Below are 25,744 nucleotides of genomic sequence, written 5' to 3' on the forward strand. Positions count from 1 at the left end.
AAAAGAACTCAGGAAGAAAATCAAAAATCAAATAGTTCACATTCATTTCCCAGTGTTCCTTCTTTGCGTGTAGCTGTTTCTGTCCATCATTTATCCAATGAAACTCAGTTAAGTCTCTTTTGTCAGAGAAATCCACTTCCATCAGAATACATCCTCATACAATATCGTTGTCAAAGTGTATAATGATCTCCTGGTTCTGCTCATCTCACTTAGCATCAGTCCGTGTAGGTCTCTCCAAGCCTCTCTGTATTCATCCTGCTTGTCATTCCTTACAGAGCAATAATATTCCATAACATTCATATAACCACAATTTACCCAGCCATTCTCCAATTGATGGGCATCCATTCATTTTCCAGTTTCTAGCCACTATAAACAGGGCTGCTACAAACATTTTGGGGTATAAGCCCAATAGAAACACTGCTGGATCAAAGGGTATGCACAGTTTGATAACTTTTTGGGCATAATTCCAGATTGCTCTCCAGAATGGCTGGATTCGTTCACAACTCCACCAACAATGCATCAGTGTCCCCGTTTTCCCGCATCCCCTCCAACATTCATCATTATTTTTTCCTGTCATCTTAGCCAATCTGACAGGTGTGTAGTGATATCTCAGAGTTGTCTTAATTTGCATTTCTCTGATCAATAGTGATTTGGAACACTCTTTCATGTGAGTGGTAATAGTTTCAATTTCTTCATCTGAAAATTGTCTGTTCATATCCTTTGACCATTTATCAATTGGAGAATGGCTTGATTTTTTATAAATTTGAGTCAGTTCTCTATATATTTTGGAAATGAGGCCTTTATCAGAACCTTTAATAACACAATGAAATTTGCCCATTGATTGATTTTTCCTTTTACTTGAATACTTAGAGGCATTATAGAGTTGTTAATTGATCTAATTTCAATTTCAAAAAAGAGAGATGGGGAATGGCTAGTTGATGGAGCAGTCAGAACACATGCAACATTTATCAAGTTTGCTGTTTTATATGGATATGGTTCATAGCACTCAAAACTGTTATAATAGCAGTATTAGAGATCATCCATGACAGATACTATAATAATAAAGAAAAAGTTTGAAATATTGTGAGAATTACCAAAATGTGACACACAGTTACAATCTCAGCATATACTTTTCAAAAAATGGCACCAATAGACTTGCTTAATGCAGGATTGCCAAAACCCTTCAATTTGTTAAAAAATAAAAATAAAAATTGCAGTATCTTTGAAGTATAATAAAATGAAAGGTACTAAAATAAAGTATGCCTGTTGTTCTAGTTCTGTTTATTAGTTCAATAGTTTTCTTAGTTTCTAGTTCATTAATCTCTCCTTTGAGAGTCAAAATTTCTAATTTGGCATTTAATTGGGGATTTTAACTTCTTTTTCTAAAAACCTTTTTAGTTGCATGCCTAATTCATTGATCTCATCTTTCTCTATTTTATTTATGTATCTATTTAGAGATATAAAATTTCCCCTAAGAACTGCTTCGGCTACATCCCATAGGTTTTGATATGTTGTCTCATTATTGTCATTTTCTTGGATGAAATTATGGATTATTTCAGTGATTTGTTGTTTGACACACTTGTTCTTTAGAATTAGATTATTTAATTTCCAATTGCTTTTTAGTTTATCTGTCTCTGGCCCTTTATTGAATATAATTTTTCTTGCATTGTGGTCTGGAAAGGAAGCAGTTACTATTTCTGTCTTTGCATTTGATTGTGAGGTTTTAATGCTCTAACACATGGTCAATGTCCTGCCAAGAAAAAGTTGTATTCCTTTCTGACCCTATTCAGTTTTCTCCAGAGGTCGATCATATTTAGGTTTTCTAGGATCTTCCCTATTTTCTTTCTTGTTTATTTTGTTATTAGATTTGTCTGATTCTGAGAGAGGAAGGTTGAGGTTCCCCACTAGAATAGTTTTTCTGTTTATTCCTGTAACTGACTTAAGAATCTTCTCTAGGAATTTGCCTGCTCTACTACTTGGTGCATGCACATTTAGTATCGTTCCTACTTCATTATTTATGATGCACTTTATCAAGATGTACTTTCCCTCCTTATCTCTTTTAATAAGGTCTATTTTTGCTTTTGCTTTATCTGAGATCAGAATAGCTACCCCTGCTTTTTTTTTTTTTTTTTTTTACTTCAGCTGAAGTATTAATAAATTCTGTTCTAGCCTTTTACCTTTACTCTGTATGTCTTTCTGTGTCAAGTGTGTTTCTTGTAAACAACATATTGTAAGTTTCTGTTTTTTTAATCTACTCTGCTATTTGCTTCCATTTTATGGAAGAGTTCATCCTATCCACTTTAACAGTTATAATTACCAGCTCTGTATTTCCCTCTATCCTATTTTCTCCCCTGTATATACTTTTATTCTCTTTCCATCCTGTCTTTAGTTGTGGCGTGTTTTTTTTTTAACCTACTCTACTCACTACTCTATCTTCTACTAACCTTTCTCTATTCTCTTACCCTTTCCCAATGTTTCTGTCTTCCCTTCCATCCTGTCCCTCCCTTTTCTTTTCCTCTTTCTCCTTCTACTTCTTTATAAGGTTAGATATATTTCTGTACCCAACTGAATGATTGTTATTCCCTCTTAAAGCCAAAACTGATGAGATCAAGCTTCAGACAATGCTCATCCCTCTCCTTTCTTTCCCTCCACTGAAATAGGTTTTTTGTACCTCTTCATGTGAACTAATTGTCCCATTATATCTCTCCTTTTCTCTTTTTCCAATACAGATCTTTTTCTTTTTATGCCATTGCATCAGAATCTATCTACAACCACACGCTCAGTCCAAGTAATGCCTCTCCTCGCCCTCCTTCCCTTCCCCCCCACCTATTCCAGTGTCAGATACAGTTTGCAGGAGTTTCAGATCATTGTTTTCCTATCTAAAGATGTGAACAGTTAATCTTTAAATGTATATAGTTTCCTCTGTTTATAGATTAAATTTCCTTTTAAGCTCTGTTTTTTTCCAGTAGAAATGATTGAAAGTCTCTTACTTTATCGAAGATCCATTGCCTCCCTGAAAGATGATGCTGAGTCTTGCTGGATGGTTAATTCTTGGTTGTAACTCCAGGTTAAATTCTCCCCTTTTTTGGTCACGGCCTTCAGGTAGGCTGATAATTTTTAAATTGTCTCTTCTGGATTTATTTTTCAGGTTGGATGTTGTGCTAATGAGGTGTTTCACATTTTCTTCCATTTTTTTTTTCATTCTTTTTAGTTTGTTAGATTGATTCTTCCTGTCTCACAAAGTCATAGTTTCCATTTGCCTTGTTCTAATTTTTAATGTGTGATTTTCTTCAGTTAATCTTTTGTATCTCTTTTTTCCATTTGGTTTATTCTACTTTTTAAAGAGTTGTTTTTTTCAGGCAATTTTTTCCTTCCTTTTCCAAACTGTTGACTCTTTCATACATACCTCTCATTTCTTTTCTTATTTTTCTTCTAACTCTCTCATTTTTGAAGTCTTTTATGACTATTTCCAAGAAGCCTTTTTAGGCTTGAGCCCAATTTATCTCACTCTTTGAGATTTCTTGTGTGGATATTCTGTCTTCATCTGAGTTGGTATTTTGGTCTTTCCTGTCACCATAGCTTTCTATGGTCAAGGTTTCTTTTCTGTTTCTTGCTCACTTTCTTTCCTTTCGATATTTCCTTTTTTTTTCTTTTCTTTTTTTTTTTTAAAACATTTAAGGTGAGGCTGTGCTCTTGGGGTAAAGGGGGCACTATCCCAAGCTTCCTGTGCAACTCTAAGCCTTGGATTTGGGCATATCGCCCCCCCTTTGTGTTTGCAGGAGGTAGCTTTTCCTGCTCTGTTCAGGAAATAGCCTGGTTTCCCAGAGTTTGCCTTCTGAGCTAGGACTAGAGGCTGCTCCCATGCTGTGCTCCACTGAATCAGGACTAAGGGTCTTAGTTGCTGATTTGCTGTGATTAAGAACCTTTCATTGGCTTTCCCAGAGTCTGTCTGACCTGAGCTGAACACCCTTTTCACCCTTTCTTGATGCTATCTTGAGCTTGAGAAGGGTTTCATTCTGTCAGATTCTGTTCAGAGGCTTGGTTTCACGTGGTATTCAAGGGAAATTGGGAGAACTCGAACAGCTTCTTGGCTTTACTCCGCCATCTTGGTTCCACTGGAACTATGCCTGTCATTCTAGAAAAGCACCTTAGAGCTAGCATGTGGAAAGCCTTAATTGCTAGGCTAAGATGTTTCTATTTAATAAAATGTATATAAGACTTAAAATAATAAAGCCCTACACGCACAGCACACTGGGAGAGAAATGTTGATGTAATTACTTGATTTTCTCTGATGGATTGAGGGGAGTATTTATTACAGTAGTGTGTAGATCACAGTTCGTCCATGCCTTCTCAACTTAAATGACTCTTCCTTATATTCTCTCATAAATCTTTCATAGATAGAATGCTAAGATGACAAGCTAGGTGCTCTCTTGACGTGACACAACTAGTGATATTCAGGTTGTCTATCCCTCACTTTGGCTGCATGACAAACTTTATTGTTGTTCAGTCATTCAGTCATATTTGACTCTTCGTGACTATGGCAAACCAGACCCTTCCATTCTACATTATCTCTGGAATTCTGTCCAAACTCATGTTTGCTGCATCCATAATACTTCCCATCTTTTCCTCTGCTGTTCTCTTCTCCTTTTGCTTTCAATTTTTTCTGTGACAAGCTTATCTTCCCCTGTTTGCATCTTGATAGCTAGACTCTGAGATATTTTATATGTTCTGTAAATTAATTTTTTTTATGTCTTGTTTATTACATCATCAAAGGTCTCACCCCAGTGTCCTTCCTCTTCCCTCTCCCAAAGACTAACTCATGTGACAAATATTATGTTTGCTTGTTTGTTTCGCAAGAGGGAGAAAAATCAGCAAAATCTATTGTTACATTGAAAAAAGGCCTAAATCATGTGTAACATTTATGGATTTCTTACCTCCATGAAGGCATGGGTCAAGATTGTCTCATATATTTCTTCATCTACATCAATCTGAATCTTTATAATTTTGTTATATTTATTTTTAGTTTTTTGGTGTGTGGTGGTTCTATTTATTGTGATGGAATTATTATAGTGCATGTTGTCTCTTGCTTACTTTACTCTGAATATATTTATATAAATCTTTCCATGTTTTTCTATCTATATTCATCATAGATCTACATAATTTCTTATAGTATAGTATTACTCCTTTACATTTATTTATCACAGTTTATTTAGCCATCCATGCCCAGACAGTGGGCATCTACTTTGTTTCCAATTCTTTGTTATCACACACATACACACACACACACAAAATATGTTGCTGTGATTGACATATATAGGAACTTTATTTTTATTGATGGAATCTTTGTGTTACAAGCTCACAAATGATATCTCTGGTTCAAATTATATGAATATCTTATTCACTTTATTTTTGTAATTCCAAATCACTTTCCAAAATAGTTGTGCCATTTCACAGCTTCACCAACTAGTGAGCTTATCAACCCCTCCAACATTTAATAGTGGTTTTGTTGTTGTTATTTTGCTAATTTGCAGATATAAGGTGAAATCTCAGTTGTTTTGATTTTGATTTACATTTCTCTTATTATTAGTGATTTGGAGCATTCTTTCTTGTGAATACTATTAAACTTTTCTTTTGATAACTGTTTGTTCATATTCTTTAACTATTTTTCTTTTGGGGAGTGGCTCAGTTGTTATTTTGACTATTTTGAATGGAATTTCTTTTCTCAATTCTCAAAGAATTGTATTTTGAAAGGAATATTTTCCTGTTGGTATCATTGGTAATATATAAAAAGAACAATAATTTTGTGATTTATTTTGTATTTCTTACTCCACAGTTAACCTTAACATATTTCCTATCTTTTCTAAATATCTTCTAAATTAAAACCTATTTTTTCTCATAATCCTGAGTCTGTGCCTTAAATAGTAATACTGAATGGCAATGGGAAGGATAGAGAGCTAGACAGGTCCATTGATCTTCATGCCTTTAGATTGAGTGACAGGGATAATTTTTGGAAAGAGATGTCTCTCTTGTTTACTGATTAGTGCTTATAGAACAATCATTGGATGATTTCTATCTCTCTTAATTGGCGTGGGCTCAGCTATACTATTTTTCTGAAGATAGTCAATTGTATCATTTTCAGACATATTAAAATTAGATATGATGATTTGTATAAAGATAGTACCCTTGAAATTAATAGGGAAATATTTAGGGGAAACATAACGAGTTCTGTATCAGATATTTTGAGTTCAAAAAGTGGGACATCTAATTTGAAGAATCTAATAGGCAGTTGGTGATATGGGACTGAAGCTCATGAGAAAGATTGGGGTTGGATATGAGAAAAATTAGGAATGGTAATTGAACCCCTAATATCTGGTGATATCACCAAACAAGATATTGTAGGGGGAGAAGAAAGGAGTCATCAAGGACAAAGTCTTGGGGTACAATTCACAGTGGGAAAAGTGACATAGATGACTAGCCAACAAAGCAGCTGAAACAAAGTGGTGAGGTAGGCTGGAAGAGAACGAAGAGGGAACCCTTTAAGTATTTCTATTCCTAGCACATAGGAGGCCTAGCACATAGTTGGTATTTAATGAATGTTTATTGACTGACTTGACAGTGTCACAAAAATCCAGCGAGAAGAATATCCAGGAAGAGAGAGTGGTAAACATTTTTACATGTTGCTTTCCCATTTTTAAAAAGTGGGAAAATCCTGATAGATTGAGGACAGAGTTTGGTTAAACAAGAATTTTGTGTATGAGAGAGACCTAGATGTATTTATAGGCAGTAGAAAATGAGCCAATATATAGGGAGAGCTTGGCTGTAGAGAGAGAGACAGGGGTTGTAGGGATTCTCTACCTGAGGGGAGAAAAGGGGACAGGATTTAGGATATAAGTAGGAGGATTAGTTGTAAGGAGAAAGGTTCTCTGAAACTAAAGTAAAAAAAGAGAGAAAAGAGTCAACAGGTTCATCTTTGACTTGTCACTCACCTTCATCCCATAGATTCAATGATTATCAAGTCTTCTTGCATCTACCTTCATATCAGTCCCCTCATAAAATCACCTGGACTGTTGCAGTCCATCCTCTCTATGACTGCCAAAGTGATAATTACTAGTCACAATTCTTCCCTGCCCAGTAAACTCCACTGGTTCCTTTTGAGGCTCTTTAGGATCAAATAAAAATTCTTCTTTTTGGCACTTAAAGTCCTTTACAACCTGATTCCAACCTCCAGTTTCCAAACTTATTCTCCTTTTCACATACTGGGTGGAGTAGACAGACCAGCTTTCTCGATGTTCCTTGTACATAACTGGAATGCACTCACTCTTCTCATCATGTGTACATGTTATATCTAACAATAATAATAATAATAGCTTACTTATATAATGCCTGCTATGCTCAGGTACTTCTCAAATAGGATTTCATTTCATCCTTGCCCTGTGAGGGAGGTGGTCTTTTACAATCAAGGAAACTGAGACAAACAGATAATTGCCTTGCCCAGGGACACTGAATTTGAATTCATGTCTCCCTGACTCCAGGCCCATTACTTCTCCACTATGCCATTCCTGATAAAAATGTAAGTTCCTGGAGGATAGGGGGCTGTCTTATTTTTGGTTTTGTATCCCGAATATTTAGTATATATTAATTGCTTAATAAATTGATAAATTAATATGTAGTCTGATGAGGCCTTTTGCTGGAAATGGACTTCTAATAGTCTGTAAATACAGTGATTTACAATGGTAAATATTTTCATTTTTTGATGACATGTTTTCATTGTAGTTTCCAGTAAAATTGAGTTGAATCGTAAGCTTATACAGGACCAGCAAGAACAAATCCAACATCTAAAAAGTACAGTAAATGAACTTAAATCAGAAAAACTTCAAATATCTAGTAATCTGCAACGTCGACAGCAACTGGAGGAACAGACAGTAGAATTGTCTACAGAAGTTCAGTCCTTACATCGAGAAATAAAAGTAAGAATATGTAAATTGACATATAATGTATGTAAAAACACTTTGGAAACTAACAAGGGATTGTTATTGTTTCATTTTTCCATGTTTTACTAAACCCTTCAGTTAACAAAATTACTTAAAGGAAGGCATGATAAATGTCTTTCAATATTTGAAGACCTATTATGTGGTATGAATATATTTTGGCTTAAGAGAGCAGGAGTAGGATCAGTGTCTCTGAGTTGAGAGGCAATTTTCAGCTCAATATGCAGAATCACTTCCAAACAATTAAATTGTCAAAAATGGAATCAATTTGTTATTAGAGTTATTTATTTAAGTAAAGATATACTTAAATAAAGTAAAGGCTGAACTGATTACCACTCAGGGACAGAATAGGGTTGGATAAGATCAGGGGTCCTTAATTATTTTTATGTTATGAATCCTTTTGCAATCTAGTGAAGTTATTGGTCCCCTTCTCAGAATGACTTTTTAAAAAAATTTTATTTAATTTTATTTTATTGTTATAGCTTTTTATTTACAAGATTTTATTTAATTTACAAAATTACCCAAGATGCATGGGTAATTTTTCAGCATTGACAATTGCAAAACCTTTTGTTCCAATTTTTCCTCTCCTTCCCCTCACCCCCTCCCCCAGATGGCAGGTTGACTAATACATGTTAAATATGTTAAAGTATATGGTAAATACTATATATACATATACACACACACACACACACACACACACACACACACATATACATACATATACACATGTCCATACAATTATTTTGCTATACAAAAAGAATCGGACTTTGAAATAATGTACAATTAACCTGTGAAGGAAATCAAAACTGTAGGCAGACAAAAATAGAGGAATTGGGAATTCTATGTATTAGTTCACACTCATTTCCCAGAGTTCTTTCGCTGGGTGTAGCTGGTTCAATTCATCACTGCTCTATTGGAACTGATTTGTTTCATCTCATTGTTGAAGAGGGCCACATCCATCAGAATTGATCATAATATAGTATTGTTATTGAAGTATATAAAGATCTCCTGGTCCTGCTCATTTCACTCAGCAAGAATGACGTTTTTTAAATGTGTATAACAAATACATAGAATTGCAAAAAAGAAAGCCATTTACGTTACAATACACTTACCAAAATATTTTTATAAAAACATCATGCATCTTAGATTTAGAAACTTAGCACTAAGGTTGTTTCAACTCTTAAGCTTCTGGCATTGTGTTAAAACTTGAGAGATGAAACCATTTTAATTAAATTTTTAGATTTATTATCAGAGTTATTTGTTATATTCATTAAGACCTGATGAATGTATAACTGAATGTCTTTATAGTTCTGTATGTAAATTCACAAACAGTAAAGGATAAAACCTCACCTACAAACTTTTGTGCCTATAAAGTCTATGTTAAAATAGTCCTAAGAATCATCTCAGAGTCATTGCATTGTAAAGATCATGGAATAATAAAAAGTCACTCTTCCTTAATATGTTTGCAATTTTACTTTATTTTTTAGGATTCAAAAGAGCAGTTGTATCCTTTGGAAACCACTCTGGGAAAATTACAGCAAGAAAAAGAAGAATTAATTAAAAAAAAGAATACAAGTAACAGTGCAGTACAGGAAAAAGTACGACTTCACTTAGAAAGATAAGATTTTTTTCATGAAATTGCTTTTTACTTGAGAATGCTTTTGAACAGTTTCCTCCTCTTTCAGATGAGTGTGAAGTAGGTGATCTTTGAAGTGCTTTCAATGCTTAACATTTTGTGATTCTAATAGTTATATTTGGATTATTATTGTTTTGGGAGTCCTATATTCTCTAAGTCCTTCTCTTGTGGCCCTGGATTCTTAAAAAAGACTATTGCAGCAAAATAGTTTTTGATGGATTTAACTCATCAAGCTGTAGAAGATTTGTGCATGAATCTGAAAACAAGTCAAAAATATGTTGTTTAAGAATCAGCATTGCTAAAAAGGTTAAGGAATACTAGATTTATTACAATAATGGATTTTTCAGTGTCTCACAAAGTAGTCTTTTTTATACAGATTCTCTAATGAATCTTTAATCTTACTGATTCAGTTCCCTCCATTGATGCAGATAGCAACACATCTTGCCTGCCTATCCTATATGATTTTTTTCTGTATTCTTCCAAAAGTTTGTTTTGGGGGATCCACCCCATTTGCTGGTGAACTAAAGTATTTACATTCAAAAGAGCCTATAAAACTTCCAGTGAGAAAATATCTGATTTAACTAGAAATAGAGAAAGATGGTTGATGAAAACAGTATCAAGTTAAGATATGAGCTTGTTCATAAAATCTTATTAAAAAGGAGATTATATAATTTTGAGCTGCACTGTCCCCAAAAGCAGAGAAAAATTAAAGTTAATACATTAAAAAAAAAAAAGTTCACGTAAGTTGATCAAAGTTATAATGGTAGATTTAATCATTATCTGATAGATGCATTTTATTAGATTGTGCAATTTATAGAAATATGACATGCTAAGAGTTGATCACTGGTGGGATTCTTCCATTTTGTGAAGTGAGGAGTTGGAGAGTAGTGGCATTACCACTGCAAAACAATACAGCAAGTTTTTTTTGGCTGAGGCATTTGAGGTTAAGTAACACCTGAAACCACATTTGAACTCAGGTCCTCCTGACTTCAGGGCTGCGTCACCTTGCTGCCCTGAAACCTTTACTTATTTATTTATTTATTTTTAATACTTTGAAATATCTGTATGTAATAGGTTTAAACTAATGAATTAATATCTTTCCACAGTTAAATGATATCAAAGAGAAGGTTAAAAACATTTCTAGTTACATGAAGGACATTGAGAACTATATTCAAGATGGAAAAGACAATTACAAAATGGTAATTTAAAGCCTAAAAATAATTAATTTAAGCTTATTAATTTTTCATGTAGTTAACAAATTTGTCCTTTTTTTGGTAGCAAAATGAAGCTGAACTGAATAAAGTAATAAGTCAGCTAAATGAATGTGAAAAACAAAAAGACAAGATAAGTAAAGAAATGGGAACAATGAGACAAGACATTGATATGCAAAAGGTAGGTATCTTTGGTTGCCTGTGGCTTAATGATAAGGCATATGCCATGTGATCTAAATGATGGGAAGATTAGAGCTAGCTCTCTACATTAAATATGCTATTAAAGGTTGTTATAAAGTAAATATTTCTTTATGTTTAAATCATTGTTCTGTTAATATTTATTTACAGTTAATATTTTCCCCAGGAACAAAAGGTTGATCTCTGAGATGCAGTTTCATGAATCTAGAAATAGAAGGGATTCTGGAATCTATCTAATCTATCCCCCTCATTTTACAAATGAAGAAACTGTGACCAAAGGAAGTTAGGTGACTTTCTAAGACTGCACAGATAGTATCAAAGCCAGGACTTGAACCTAATTCCAGTTTCTCTAGAGCTTATGTTGTTTAAGTAAAATTGCCCAGTTTTCATGCATAACCATTAGTCTCTTGCAACTGCTGTTTTTACTCTGAATTTATTGTTTATCATGTTTTAATGCTTCATTTGGCTAATTAGTTTATAAAAACCATCTTATCCTTTGACAATACTTCTACAAATAAGTGTATCTGTGAAAGCTGTCCTAGTTAGCTTATTCACACCTTCCTTGGGTAAAGGCTCAGGAATTTTTAATGACTGTGAATAAAATGTCAAATTTATAGTGGATCCATGCTATAATTTTTAAATACAAAAATGTGTCTTATATGAATTTGCAAAAATCAAGTCAACTGCATAACAAAGTGCTTAATTATGATAGGTTTCAATGAAAGGCATCAATATTTGCAACTTTTGAAAAAATTTCCATCCTAAATAGGAAACTCAATGAGATTTGCAAAACATTGCCTTTTAAAAATTGTTCATTAAATCATATGAAATTAGGTAGAATGTTGGTACAGTTGGACAATAACTAGAACCATCAAATCTTGGAACTGGAAGAAACCTTAGAAAACCTTAGAAAAATCTAGAGGAGTTTAAATCTCATTTCAAACAGTAGATGGCTGACCCTGGATGAGTTATTCAACTTTTGTTTTCACAATTGTAGGGATCGTTTCACTTTTTGAGAAAGTCAATGCCTGGCAGAAAGATTAATAAAAGAAAGAGACACTTGAAGTAAAAACTTTGAAGAAAGCTAATCATTTTAAGGGGCAGAGATGAAGAAGGCATTTCAGGCATGGAAGACAATCTTTTTTTCTTTCTTTTTTTTTTTTTTTTTTGTTTAAATTTTATTTTATTTAATAATAACTTTGTATTGACAGAATCCATGCCAGGGTAATTTTTTACAACATCATCCCTTGCACTCGCTCATGGAAGACAATCTTACAAAGACACACAATTAAAAGATGGAATGTGAATTTTGGGGAAAAATTAGTAGCACAGTTGGCAAATATAAAATGAAATTTAGTATACAGATGAGTTTAGCTCTTTAGGGTATCTATGTAGAGATGATAACTGAAAGCTGAAGAGGTCACCAAGAGAGTAAATATAAAGAGAGAATGGTCTCCAAACATAGCCTTGTTATTCAGCTTCTTTAGAGGATTGAAGATAGTAGATGATCTAGCAAAGGGAGAAAACTAAGAGGAAGCAGGATCACAGAAACCAAAGAAGTATCCACCAGGAAAGGATTGCTTGACTGTAGAAACTACAAACAGATCAAGTAGAATGAGGACTGAGAACATCTGTTTAGCTTTTGATGTATTATTAGCAGTTAAAATATCATAAATAACTTGGGAGAAAGCAATTTCAACAGCAAAGTGAAATAGGAAACCAGATTATAAAATGCCCAGATTATAAGATGCTGACATGAGGACATAGAAGCAGCAAATGAAGACAACTTTTTAGAAGATTGGCTAGAAAAGGGAAAAGTTATAAAGGATGATAGCTTAAAGTAAAACTGGGAATTTTTGTAGATAGCAAGTTAGAATAATAAGAGAAATAATAAGAGATTAGCAATAAGAAAGAAATTGATTGAGACAAGGTTCCTAGAAGAGATGAAAGAAGATGAGTTCAGGGACACAAGTGGAGGAATTGACATTGGCAAGGAGAATGGTCACTTTTTTTCTTTCATAAGACTAAATATCACCGTCAGATGAAAATGTTTGCTTCATAATAGCATGGAAACGTGGGACGATTTCCTATAAAGCTAGAGGAACATATTAGCTTTGAATATTATTATTCTAAGAAAGTCATAGAATTTAAGTTGACAATTGTTCCCTTTGTTTTCCTACAGTTTTTATGTGGGTGAAACCTTTCTTTTAGGGGAAATATAAAACATTTTGCTTATTGACTTATTGACTAAGAAGAAACAAAAGAATCTATTTTAAAAGGATATGTAATATAAACACAGGAAAAGGAATGGAAAAATATATTCATACAATACTCATCATTTATATGGCATTTAACTAGAAAGCAAGGCAACAATTATATTTGGGTACTATTATTAGTACTATTACTATGCTATTAGGTAGGAATTGATTTTTTTTTTGTTCCTTTCTTAGCCTTCCCCTCCAAGCACCCAGAGACAAAAAAAAATTTCATAGAGAAGCAGGAGAGTTTACAAGTATGGAAAGGGTACTTTGTTTAGGAATTGATAAGATATATAGAGGTAAGGGAGAATAAGTAGTCAAGTACAACAGTGAGATGACAGATCTGAGAAACTGAATCTAGTGGTGTTTTCAGCAGAAATAGGGAAGTTTAGAAGAAGCTATATTTCTAGGAAAGATTGAATTCTGTTTTGGATGTAATGAGCTTTAGATATCTGTGAAGTATCTTTTTTTGAAAAGTCCAGAAGGCAATTGATGAAGTGAGACTGAAGCTCAGGAGAGACTGAGGCTGTGTATGTAGATCTGGGATTAATCTGTATAGAAATAAAAATTGAACCCACAAGAGTTGATGAGATCACCATGTGATAGAGAAGAATAGGGCTCCGAACAAACCTTTGACAGACACTCATCATTGGTAGTTATAAATTTGGCGAAGTTTTAGCAAAATGCACTGGAAAAAAGTGTTCAGATAAGTAAAAAGAGTCCCAGGAGAGAGCAATTTCGTGATAACTCAGAATCCAGAAGTTGACTGTGATTCCCATACACTTGTGAAATGTTGACAGATCGAGATCCCATAACCTGGTGTGGCCATCTTGTGGCTGTTTAGAGTATTGCTACTAAGGAGTTATAAAAACCTCTTGTATTTCCACTGCCATGTGTTCAACAAATGCTTATTTGTTGAATGGCCAGATTAAAGTAACTCAAAGACCATAGGTTCCTTATCATTGGGATATTGTCAGATTTAATTTCGTAGGATCACTGGTTTAGAACTGGAAATAACATTTGAAGTCCTTGAATCTAACTCTCTCATTTTATAAATGACGACCTTAAGGCCCAGAGACTTGTTTAGGGTGGCATTAATTGACAGAATTGGGATTTGAGCCAAGCGCCTCTTCTGAGTTCCATTTACCATTCTGTTATTGTATTTGATATGGTTCAAGTAAAGGGAAAAATAGTATTTCCCCTTTAGAAATGCCCTGATCAGTGGACCATGTACAGGTTCTGACTTAGTGTGTGTCTCTTTAGGTGCAGGAAAGGTGGCTACAAGATAACCTTACTCTGAGGAAGAGAAATGAGGAACTGAAAGAAGTTGAAGAAGAAAGAAAGCAGCACTTAAAGGAGATGGGACAAATGCAGGTGTTACAGCTGAAAAAGTAGGCACTTATAAAAGTTTATTCTTTAATTTGTTTAAAAATATTTTTTAGTGAAAGAGAAGTCAGAGCACTTAGACTATAATTTTGATGCAGTTTAAAAGGACTTATAACTCTAAAAACTCTTGAGATGATATTGTTCAAAAAAAAAACAAACCCATGGGAGAAATTTCTGGGAAGATCTGAGAATGGTACAAGCCAAGGAGTTGCCTTCCCCAGCCTTTGACTTAAGGTATACTGCCAAAAAATAGAAGCAAAGAAAAGGCCATGAAGGGACTGAGTTTATTGGTGAGAGCTTCAAATAGAAAAGATTCCTGCCAACTGACAAAGAACATTAGAATGGTGGAGCAACAAATTCTCAACAAAAATAGCAAGTTAGCTTTAAAGTATATTTTAAAGAAAATTTTAAATAAATTAGGATTTTTAAAAGCATTATTAATTTTAAAAGTTAAAATATTACATTGAATTAAACAGACATTTATTAAGAGTCATATATTATGGTATAAGAGAGAAGCAGTGTGGGACAGTGATCAGCCTTGAGTCAGACAGCCTAAATTCAAGTCCAGGCTTGGATCCTGGACATATGAACATAGACAAATTACTAATTTTTCAGTGTTTCATAGTCTATTCTCCCCCCCCACCCCCCCTCCATTTGCCCCATCCCAGGCAGTCCTCTAAAATTATGTATTACAGACGAGCTGTAGATCTATAAGTAGTAAGTAGACACTACTTACTAAAGAGAAAGAGAAAAATGAAACTTTCTTGCCCTCAAAGCAGTTATATTCTACCAAGGAGATATGAGCTACATTTATAAGGAAGTGACTCCCCCAATATCTGAGGCATCAAAAAAGACCTTTTAAGAAGAGGTAGTGGTTGAGTTGAACCTGGAAGAAAGCTAAGCATTGAAAAGCAGAGATCTAAGAATGCATTAGTGCATTTATGAAGTGGGCCAGGGACTGTTAGCTTCAATGAGACATCTGTTATCACACAGTTATCAAGTGTCTGGAACCTCTAAGTCCAGAACTCCTTCCACTCTATCATGATGCTTTTTCTAAGTCAAGTCAGATCATCCTAATAACATTTGTGGATATAACTGGAAAGAGAATAACAAAAGAGGATGACTTCTAGCATTTCCATTACAGCTTGTCTTTGACTCAGTGCTTCTTTGTAAGGAAATATGGCAGTAACACTTTAGAAGATCAAATCAAAAGTGGCTGGACCTAAACAAAGTATAAAATCTTTATACTGAAATGATACAGTTTTTAAAACATTCTTGGCTTGATTTTAAAGGAGAGAAAATTCCCTCCAAAATAGAAAAAATTTGTGGACAGTACTCTTGAAGGGAAGAAAAAAGCTGGAAGAAAACAGCAGCAACTATTAACTCATGCTCATTTCTCTAAAATTTCATCAAAATGGTTAAATGCATGGATTAAGAGTAACAGTAGACTTTTGTAAATGATGTTTTTATAATAGCATCTTCACAGCCATCTGCCTGACTGAGAGATGTAGAGAACAAAGGTTATGCTGTATTTGATTACTCAAAAAAAAGTGCTTTTCACTTTACTTGAATAGAAAATAGCTTATAAAGGTTCTTCTCAAACACATTGTATCTTCTATCTATACATTTATATCAAAAAAGATTCCATGATTAAATTCAGCCATAGAGTGTTCATTAATTTATTGAATCAACAAAGGATTCTTTCTCATAGCAAGGTTTTCCATAAACTTCTGTTCTTGAATAGCATTGTACTAACTACTTTATGCTCAGGAATGTTATTGGACCTCTTCACAGAGATTCATAGTTACTTGAAAGCCTAAACATTCCCACTTCAAAAAAATGAAGTGTGTATTACCCAGGTTTTGCTGTGTAGTTGAACAAATAGCTCACTGAGTTGTCTGTTAGTATGTAGCACTTGAGTAGGTACCAAAAATCATATAACACCAGGTCTGTAATTTTTTTAAAGCTCCTGCTACAACTCATTTGAGAAATCATGCACTGATCTTAGTCTTTCCTCTGCCACAAAAGCATCATTATGGTAATGTTCTAGTCTTCTGAATCATGAACACTGATCTGAAGAATTATAATTATGAGTAGTCCAGGGGAGAATATGAAAGACAGGTAAGTGGTAGGCACAAGTGAGCCACAAAATATTGCCAAAAGAAAGTGGACCACTTGTTTAGCAAGAACAAGTGATAGAAAGCCCTTGTGCCACATCAATAGCCACAAAATATTGAGAACTAGAGGAGTACCACCAGTATTTTGGATAGATTCCAAGATAATTTATGGGAAAATATTGACATAAATAACAGAATGGGAAAGCCTGGGTAGACTGTGCCAGTGGAGGGAATACCCACATTAATCAGTTCTCAGATCTAATTAATTAATTAATTAATTAATATTTATAGATTTTATTTCCAAACAAAATACTCAAATATTCAAATGGATTTTTCATTTCATTGATTTCCATGGCTTAGTACATGCCTTAGTCACTAGCTATATGTCACTTAATATTTTACAAAATGCTATATATACACATGCTTATATATGTATGTAAGTAAAATACATGTTACCTCACAGTGACTCAGTGGGCTGAATATTATTCCCATTTTAGAGATAATGAAAACTTTTAGTAAGTGATTCTCAGTTTCCCTTTTCCATCTATAAAATGGGTTGTTATGAGGATTTTATAAGATTATGTTGTATGTATCACTTACTCTTTTTTTTTTTATAAAAGTATTTTATTTTTCCAAATATATGCAAAGTTAGTTTTCAATATTCACTTTTTTTTTGAGCTGGTTACTTGACTTCTTTTGTTTATTTTTTATAATACTAACTTTATTTTAAAAATACAGGCAAAAATAGTTTTCAACATTCACCCTTGCAAAAATTTGTTCAACATTCACCTTTGCAAACCCTTGTATGTCAAATTTTTCTCCTTGTCCCCTTCCCCAAGACAGCAAGCAATCTGATATAGGTTAAACATATGCAGTTCTTTTACACATATTTTCACAATTGTCTTGCTGGGCAAAAAAGTTAAATCAAAAGGGGAAAAAAATCACGAGAAAGAAAAAACAAAAACCCACTACAACAAAAAGGTGAGAATACTATGTTTTAATCCACATTTAGTCTCCATAGTTCTCTCTGGAAGCAGATGCCCCTATGCATCCCAACTCTATTGCCTTGAATTGTATTGTTGAGAAGAGCCTAGTCCATCACAGTTGATCATCACAGATGTTTTTGTTATGGTATACAATGTTCTCTGCTTCTGCTCACTTCATTTAGCATTAGTTCATGTAAGTTTTTCTAGGCTTTTCTGAAATCAGCCTGCTGATCATTTTTTATAGAACAATAATATTCCATTACTTGCATGTACCATAACTTATTCAGCCATTTTCCAACTGATGGGCATTCATTCAGTTTCCAGTTTCTTACCACTACAAAAAGGTATGCCACAAACATTTTTGCACATGTGGGTCCTTTTGCCTCTTTTTTGTTCTTTTTGGGTATCCTTTATTTTTTAGCCTTGTTACATGACTAACCCCTCTCCTTTTCCTGTCATGCACATCTTGAATGAGACATTTTATGCCACTTCTTGCTGCTAAGTTGTTTATAGTAACGCTATAACTTATTTATGCCTACTCTATATCTTTTGTTTTTTAAAATTTTATTAGTTTTAAACTTAAATACAAAAAGACCAAAAATAATTCATGTATATAGCACAACACAAAAAGAAGATTCAATATGAAACCATAAATCTCCATTTTACGCTGTTGACTTTTTTTTTTTTTAAGTATGTAATGAATACCACGTGTAGTTTCTAAAACTCTCCTGCTTTTCTTTGCTTTCTTCTGGGTTTTCTTTTATTTTTTGCCATGCCCATTTTTCCTTCTTCCTATCCCACCTCACACTAGAGAAGGACACCATTAGACATAGATACCAAACTGCGCATACTACACTACTTTTCTAAAGCTGGAAACTTCATGATTTGAGTATTTACAGTACTCAAAATGACTTAGTTGTTCACACTTTTTTTTTTTTGTTTTGTTTTGTTTTTTTAATAACTTTTTATTGATAGAACGCATGCCAGGGTAATTTTTTACAGCATTATCCCTTGAATTCACTTCTGTTCCGATTTTTCCCCTCCCTCCCTCCACCCCTTCCCCCAGATGGCAAGCAGTCCTTTACATGTTGAATGGGTTACAGGATATCCTAGATACAATATATGTGTGCAGAACCAAACAGTTTTCTTGTTGCACAGGGAGAATTGAATTCAGAAGGTATAAATAACCCGGGAAGAAAAACAAAAATGCAAGCAGTTTATATTCATTTCCCAGTGTTCTTTCTCTGGGGTCACAGTTGTTTTTAAAACAATATGATTGTTATTACATACAGGCAGCATTTTTGGTTCTACTTATATTATTCATTATTTCATGCAAGTCTTTCCATGTTTTTCCAAAATCAATCAGCTCATCAATTCTTCCAGCATAAGAGTATTTCATTACAATCATATACCAAACTTGTGTAGCCCTTCCCTGATTGATGGGCATCCCCTCGATTTCTAGTTCTTTGCTATCACGAAGAGAACTACTATAAATATTTTAGAATATTTTCCTTTTTTCCATAATCATCATTTGAAACAGACCTAATAGTGGCATTGCTGGGTGAAAGAGTATGCAGTTTTATAACTCTTGAGGCATAATTCCATATTGTTTTTCAAAATTAATAGATCAGCTTAAAGTTCTGCCAATAGTGAATTAATATCCTAATTTTTCTTTGTGCCCTCCAAAATTTGTTGCTCCTCATGTTAGCCATCTGATAGGTGTGAGATGATATATCAAAGTTGTTTTAGTTTTCTTTTCTCTAATAATAATTCAGAGCATTTTTTTTATGTGACTATACATAATTTCAATTTCTTTATTGAAAAGCTGTCTGTATATATCTTTTGAGCATTTATCATTTATGGAATAACCTCTCTACTCTTTCTATTAACTCTTAGTTTGCCTGAAATTTTGTTTTTCTTGAAGATTGTGATATTTATTCCATGATTCATAGCAATCAATTGATTTTTTTTTTTTAATGTAGATTTTTGCTTCTGGAAGTGGCTAGGAATGATTGCAAATGATTTACATTTTCCTACAGGAAGGGAGACAGCTGAGTTCACATTCTAATTCTGCCACTTTGAGCTGTGTGATTTTAGGCAAGTCATTTAACCTTAGTGGGCCTCAGTTTCCTCATGTAAAATGAGAGGATTGGCCTAAACGTCCCTTCCAACTGTAAATATTTGATCCAAGTCTGATCACCTAGTTCATCATTCTCCTCAATTCCTATGACTTTATTCTTCATTCCACTGCAGTCATCAATAGGGATAGTTATACCTTAGATTTCTGTTACCCATAAATGCTACCTTCATGACCCTGATCTTTGATGTTTCTCTTCTAATCATTGTCTCCTACCTGTTTAGCACTTTGATTCTCTTTTGGTGAATTTTCATCTTTGGTAAAATTATGTATGCACTGTGTTCCATTCCAGGGATGCATTTTAGGAAGGGTTTTAGTAAACTAAAATGTGTCTAGAGGCGTTTTGGTCAAAGACTTTGAATTCAGGCTATACAAAGATCATTTGAAAAAATTGGGGATATATTTCTTGGAGAAGAGAAGACTTTGGGTGGAGGTGGGATATGTATATGGGGATCTAATAGCTTTAAGTATTTGAAGGACTGTTACCTGGAAGAGGGAATAAACTTGTTCTCGGCAGAAATAGGGACAATGGCTAGACATTGCAAAGAGGCAAATTTAAGTAAGAAAAAAATTTCTATCAATTAATACTATTCAAAAATAATATGAATTTCCTGAGGATATGGCAGGTCCCCTCCATTAAGACATATCTGTAACAGTTACAGTAGCTAGAAAGAATACCCCACTTTGTCAACCATGTTGTATCAGTCATGTTGTACAACAGATAGCATGGGCTAGATCAGATATTCTTGGAGGTCCATCCCATCACTTGAAGATCTTTGACTGAAATGACCAGCAGCTTTTCACCAAAATTGACACTCCATCTCCTGTTTGCACACAGTACCATAAACCTACCCCTATGTCTGATTCACTTCTTCCTTATATCCACCCATCAGAATTCTTATCTTTAAAACTTAATAAAGACACCCCTTTTTTTCATGAAGCCTTCCCCAATCTTCTGTATTAAGGCTTTCTTCCTTTTCAGCTTTCTTTGTGCCCTAGTTAAATATATGCATATCAGAGATTCTCAATGGAATGTATATTCCTCTAGGTCAGAAACTGCTTTGTTCTTGTTTACAGGTCCCTAGCCCCAGCATGGTGCCTTTTATGGAGCAGATGCTGACTAAATACTTATCAAATTGAACTGTTAGCAGGTTTTTCATTTGAAACTGTTATCAACCACACGATGATTTTCAATGCACTTTTAATTTTTTCTTCTTTTACAGTGAATATCAGGCATTAGAAGAAAAAATAGAAACACTGAAAAGAAATCACAGTTTAGCATTAGGACGTCAAAAAGGCTACGAGGAAGAAATTATTCATTTTAAAAGAGAACTGCGAGAACCTCAGTTTTCTGATGCTGAGGAAAAGTACAGAGAAATGATGATTGTAATGAGAACAACAGAACTTGTAAACAAGGACCTCGACATTTATTACAAGGCTTTGGATCAGTAAGTGTCATCTTACAGCCCTGATTCCTATTTCCTTCAGAGAATACACAGCTCTCTAATTATTCTGTTCTTTTTGTTAATTCTCTAGAAATTTACATCACCTGTGCATGAACAGTTCTTGCTTTATGTAAGTGGACTGTTTTGTAGACCTCTTAAGTAAAGCAATTTTTTTTTTACAAATTTGCCTATGGATGTGGAAAAGGGAGGGAGGAAAGGAGGTAGGAAGGATCCCACTTACCTGTGGAGGGAGTCAAAAGGACATAGTTCAAGGCCACATGGAGAGTGCAGACAAGAAGCAAGAGCAGGAGGAAGAACACACAGGAGCCAAGCCTACCCATGTGGGAGCTTGGCCAGAACCAAGGGGAGTAGGGCTGGATATGAATACACACAGGTGAGAACAGGCAACATGTAGAGGCTGGGGACAAATGGTATCTGGACATGTGGATGGATCAAGATTAAGGTCATTTCTCTCGCACTGAACATCTCAAACCAAGCCCCCAATGTGGCAGCAGCTTTTCCTGGTATCTCTTCTGCTTTCAGTTGGAAGTTTTTTTCAGTAGGGGAAGTGGGGACAGGCTATGGAGCATTCACCTGAACAGCAGGAATGGAGAAGGAAAGATCTCAGTGTTGTGTAATAAAGTTAACATAGGCGTTTTAATAGAATTTGAATTTCTTTCTATAAAGTTGAATTTGCATAATGCAAATTTACATAAAGTAAGAACTATATCAATAGGGTCTCAGAGAACTATAGGATTAGGTTTTCTGTACTTCAGGATCTTAAATGTATAAAGGGGAAAAGGGGAAAAATAACCTGCAAAATAGTGTTGCTCTACAGGACATGTGGAAGTCAAAAGATGATTGCACATGGATGGGTCTTCAGAGTTACAGAATTATTGATTACATCATTCAGAGTTTGAAGATAAAGGCCCAGTTTCATGTGGATCATAAAAGGGACTGTCTAGGTGTTTTCTTGACTGGTTTTAAATAAAAGGGCTCTTAACATAAGTTTTTTTTTGTTGTAATGGAACCTGACTTTTAAAATAACCTTTTAAAAGTTGATTGATCAACATTTTAAGATATAGAATTATTAAGGTCAAAATGTGTTAGAGAGGCAGTACATTATGGCAGCAGGTTTGGAGCCAGAGAACCCAGCTTCACAGCTTGCCTCTGTTATTAATTACTTTAGTAACCTTGGGAAATTACCAAACCTTTCTGGGGCTCAGCTTCTTTACTTCTAAGATTTATTAGACTAACTGTCACTAAAGGCCTTTCTGGGTCCAGTTCTATAATTCTGTAACTTGCACTATGTGTTGACATGTGTTTTTAAACCTTTGAATGTTCGAATGATCTCTAAGACAGTATTGCAAAAGCAAGGGAAGAAAAAAAATAGAGAAATGTTAGACTCATCAATGAAAGAGGAATGCTGAGGAAAAGATGGTTCTTCCTTGAAGACACTAGTCCTATTTTGCAGTTTCAGGCATTTAATTCAGTTCATATTTCACAATCTATGCCTGGATTCTTGTTCTTCGTGGTTAAAAGGACAGGAGAAAAGGGGTGTTATGTATGAGGAATAATAATAAGAGCAGTTTGGTTGGATCATAGAGTATGTGAAGGGAAGTAATATTTAAACATTCTGGAAAAGTAGATTTGGGGTTCATAAACAGAAGCATTTATATTTGTTCCTGGAGGAAATGGAGAACCATTAGAATTTTTGTAAGAAAAGGCCTGTGATAACAAAAAAAAAAAAAGAAAAGAAAAGGCCTGTGGTATAGGAAAATCACTTTGGTAAGTGTACAGAAGATAAATTGGGGTGGGGAAAGACTTAAAGTAAGGAGACTGATTAGGCCACTATTTCAGTATTCCAGGTGAGAAGTGATAAAGGTCTAACCTGAAGGGATACTGTTTATGTAAGTGCAGAGAAAGGGATGGACATATGCTGTGTGTGAAGACTTGGCAGTTGATTTGTAATGTGGAATAAGTGAGCATGAAGAGTAACAGGAATATGTTGGGTAGATTGGAAGGGAAAAGAGAGATTCAAGATGGTGATGCTTCAGATTATTTAGGGGAGAGGTCTTAATGTCGTGGAAGTGGGAAGAAAGAAGAAAGAATAGGTATGATAGGGCCTGGCTGGATAAGAAAAGTGAGATGAGGAAAGAATTAAAGAGAAGACTTAAGTTTTTTAACATTGGAAAAAGGGTGAAGGTAAATGTTCTGCCCAGAAAAGTCAGTGAATCCCAGTTGCCAAAAGGATAAATTTCAGATTGCTTGTTCCAACATTCAAGGGTATCTCTACAATTAACTGCACCTGTTTTCCTTTATTCATCTATATCAAATTACTGTTCATTTCTGTACTTCTTTGCCTTCTCAATGGTATTTCTTCTTCCAAAAATGTCCATTCCCTTCCAAATTTCCTTCCCACCTCTCCCACCTTCACTGTCGATTTTTCAAAGCCTATTTCAAATGCCCCTTCCTTGAAGGCTTACCTTCTCAACCCTATCTAGATGTGATCCCACTCCCCCTTCTGAATCTGTTGCCTTGTCTTGTACCGTTCTTGTGCCACTTAACTGTATACTACTGTATAGTGTATATAATTATTTGTACATTCATCTTAATCCTTCATTTTTGGCTGGAACTTCCTAATGACAAAAATTCATTCTCATATTTTATGAACCTTGCCATGTCATGTACAATATAAGAACTCAGTGACCGATTGCTAGACTGAACTAAAGGAGAACCAAATAGCCCTTTTTTATACAAATTTTCCTGAAAACACTGAATTCAGCTTTTTTCCCCTCAAGAAAATATGGCCTCACTTGCCTTCTTTTATACATAGAGTTAAACTTGAATTCAGTGTAGTGTTGCATTTGTGTTATCTAAGGTAATGCAGGAAATTAGCTTTGCATTTTTAAGAAACACTGATTAGTATCTGTTATTAGTAATCATCCAAAAAAATCACTGAGGCTAAGTATCTCCAGTGGTCAAAAAATCTTAAGTCTAAATATATACATAAGGAAAATCTATTGCATAGTATCTATTTCCCCTCTTGCTTTGGGGGTCTATGATATGTTGAATAATATTCAACTTAAATTTGGAGTAAATTACTAAATAAAGAACAAGTTTTCTCTTCTGCTTCATGACTTTTTGTATACCAAGATAGGAAGGGCCCTACATACACTGGATACAGGGCAAGCAACAGCCCTTGAATTCTTAAGTAATAGCTAATGCTCTGAGAAGGTAATAACCTCCATCCTTGGACCTTGCATAGATAGCACTTTATTTTGCAGTTCTTTAATTCACTAATCATCTAATGTTGTTTATTATAGCTCTTTGTGCCTATGTATTATCCTCTTGCTGACTGTAAACTTCATGAATCTTTTACCTAATTTATCTCCCCACTCTCTAACACTACTTTGCACAGGATAATTTTTTCATACTTGATTATGAATTGATAAGTGATGCCTAGATATCATTACTTTAAATTGACCTCTCCAAGTTATCAATGATTTTTTAATCACATAATCTAATGCCCTTTCTCAGTCTTGACTTGACCTCTTTGTGGGACATCATTAATCACTTTCTCCTCCTGGGTCCCTCTTCTCTACATTTTCCTAATATTTTTTCCTTATTCCTCTTTGTACCTGTCTGACCATTCCTCGGTCTTCTTTACTAATTTTGTTATCTGTACTTTATTTATTTATTCTGTGGATGTTCACAAGTGCTCTGTCCTATGCTCTCTTCTTTTTTCTCTACTTTCCTAGATTTATATAGCCAGTTTTAGTCTCTTTCCTGAACTCCAATGACCACCAATTGACTTGGACATTTTGAACTAGATATCCTATAGTTGTCTCAAATCAGCCTGTCCAAAACAAAATACATTATCTTTCTCTCCATTCTTTCTCTTTTCAGCTTTCCTATTTGGTGTCAAGGATACCCTCCATCCTCCCAGACAGCCTATTCAGGCTTGTTACCTTGGTGTCATCCTTGCCCCTGTACTGTTACTCATTCCATAGATATCTAATTCATTACTAAATCTTGTTGTTTCTATCTATATCATCACTCTTATATGTAACTCCTTCTCTCTGCTCACATAGCAAACACTATGTTGTATATCCTCATCACTTCACACCTGGACTATTAGCCTTCTAATAGATTTCTTTGCATTAGCTGACTCCCCTCTTGAATCCATCATTCAGTTGCAAAAGTAATTTTTATAAAGCATTAGTCTAACCATATCACTCCTCTGTTACATAAATTACCTTAAGAATTAAATATATTATCTTTGACATTTAAAATTCTTCATAACATGGCTCTTCCCATCTTTCCATTCTTATATTTTACTCCCCTGCAGGTGCTCTGTCTCCTTTGACATTTGCTTTCTT

At 34.4% G+C, this 25,744-nt stretch overlaps 1 protein-coding gene across 3 annotated transcripts in view; it reads left to right on the forward strand.

The window, feature by feature from the left end:
* Positions 1–25,744, forward strand: part of LOC127549849 (DNA repair protein RAD50-like) — a 97,399-nt gene that overhangs the window by 29,091 nt on the left and 42,564 nt on the right. For all 3 annotated transcript variants that reach the window (XM_051978234.1, XM_051978235.1, XM_051978236.1), the window contains exons 14-19: positions 7,774–7,967; positions 9,476–9,586; positions 10,731–10,823; positions 10,903–11,016; positions 14,555–14,682; positions 21,141–21,365. In XM_051978234.1, the coding sequence (XP_051834194.1) occupies positions 7,774–7,967; positions 9,476–9,586; positions 10,731–10,823; positions 10,903–11,016; positions 14,555–14,682; positions 21,141–21,365 (865 nt within the window). The remainder of the gene's footprint in view (positions 1–7,773; positions 7,968–9,475; positions 9,587–10,730; positions 10,824–10,902; positions 11,017–14,554; positions 14,683–21,140; positions 21,366–25,744) is intronic.

The sequence above is a fragment of the Antechinus flavipes genome, chromosome 2 (genome assembly GCF_016432865.1).
Source record: "Antechinus flavipes isolate AdamAnt ecotype Samford, QLD, Australia chromosome 2, AdamAnt_v2, whole genome shotgun sequence".
NCBI lineage: Eukaryota > Metazoa > Chordata > Mammalia > Dasyuromorphia > Dasyuridae > Antechinus > Antechinus flavipes.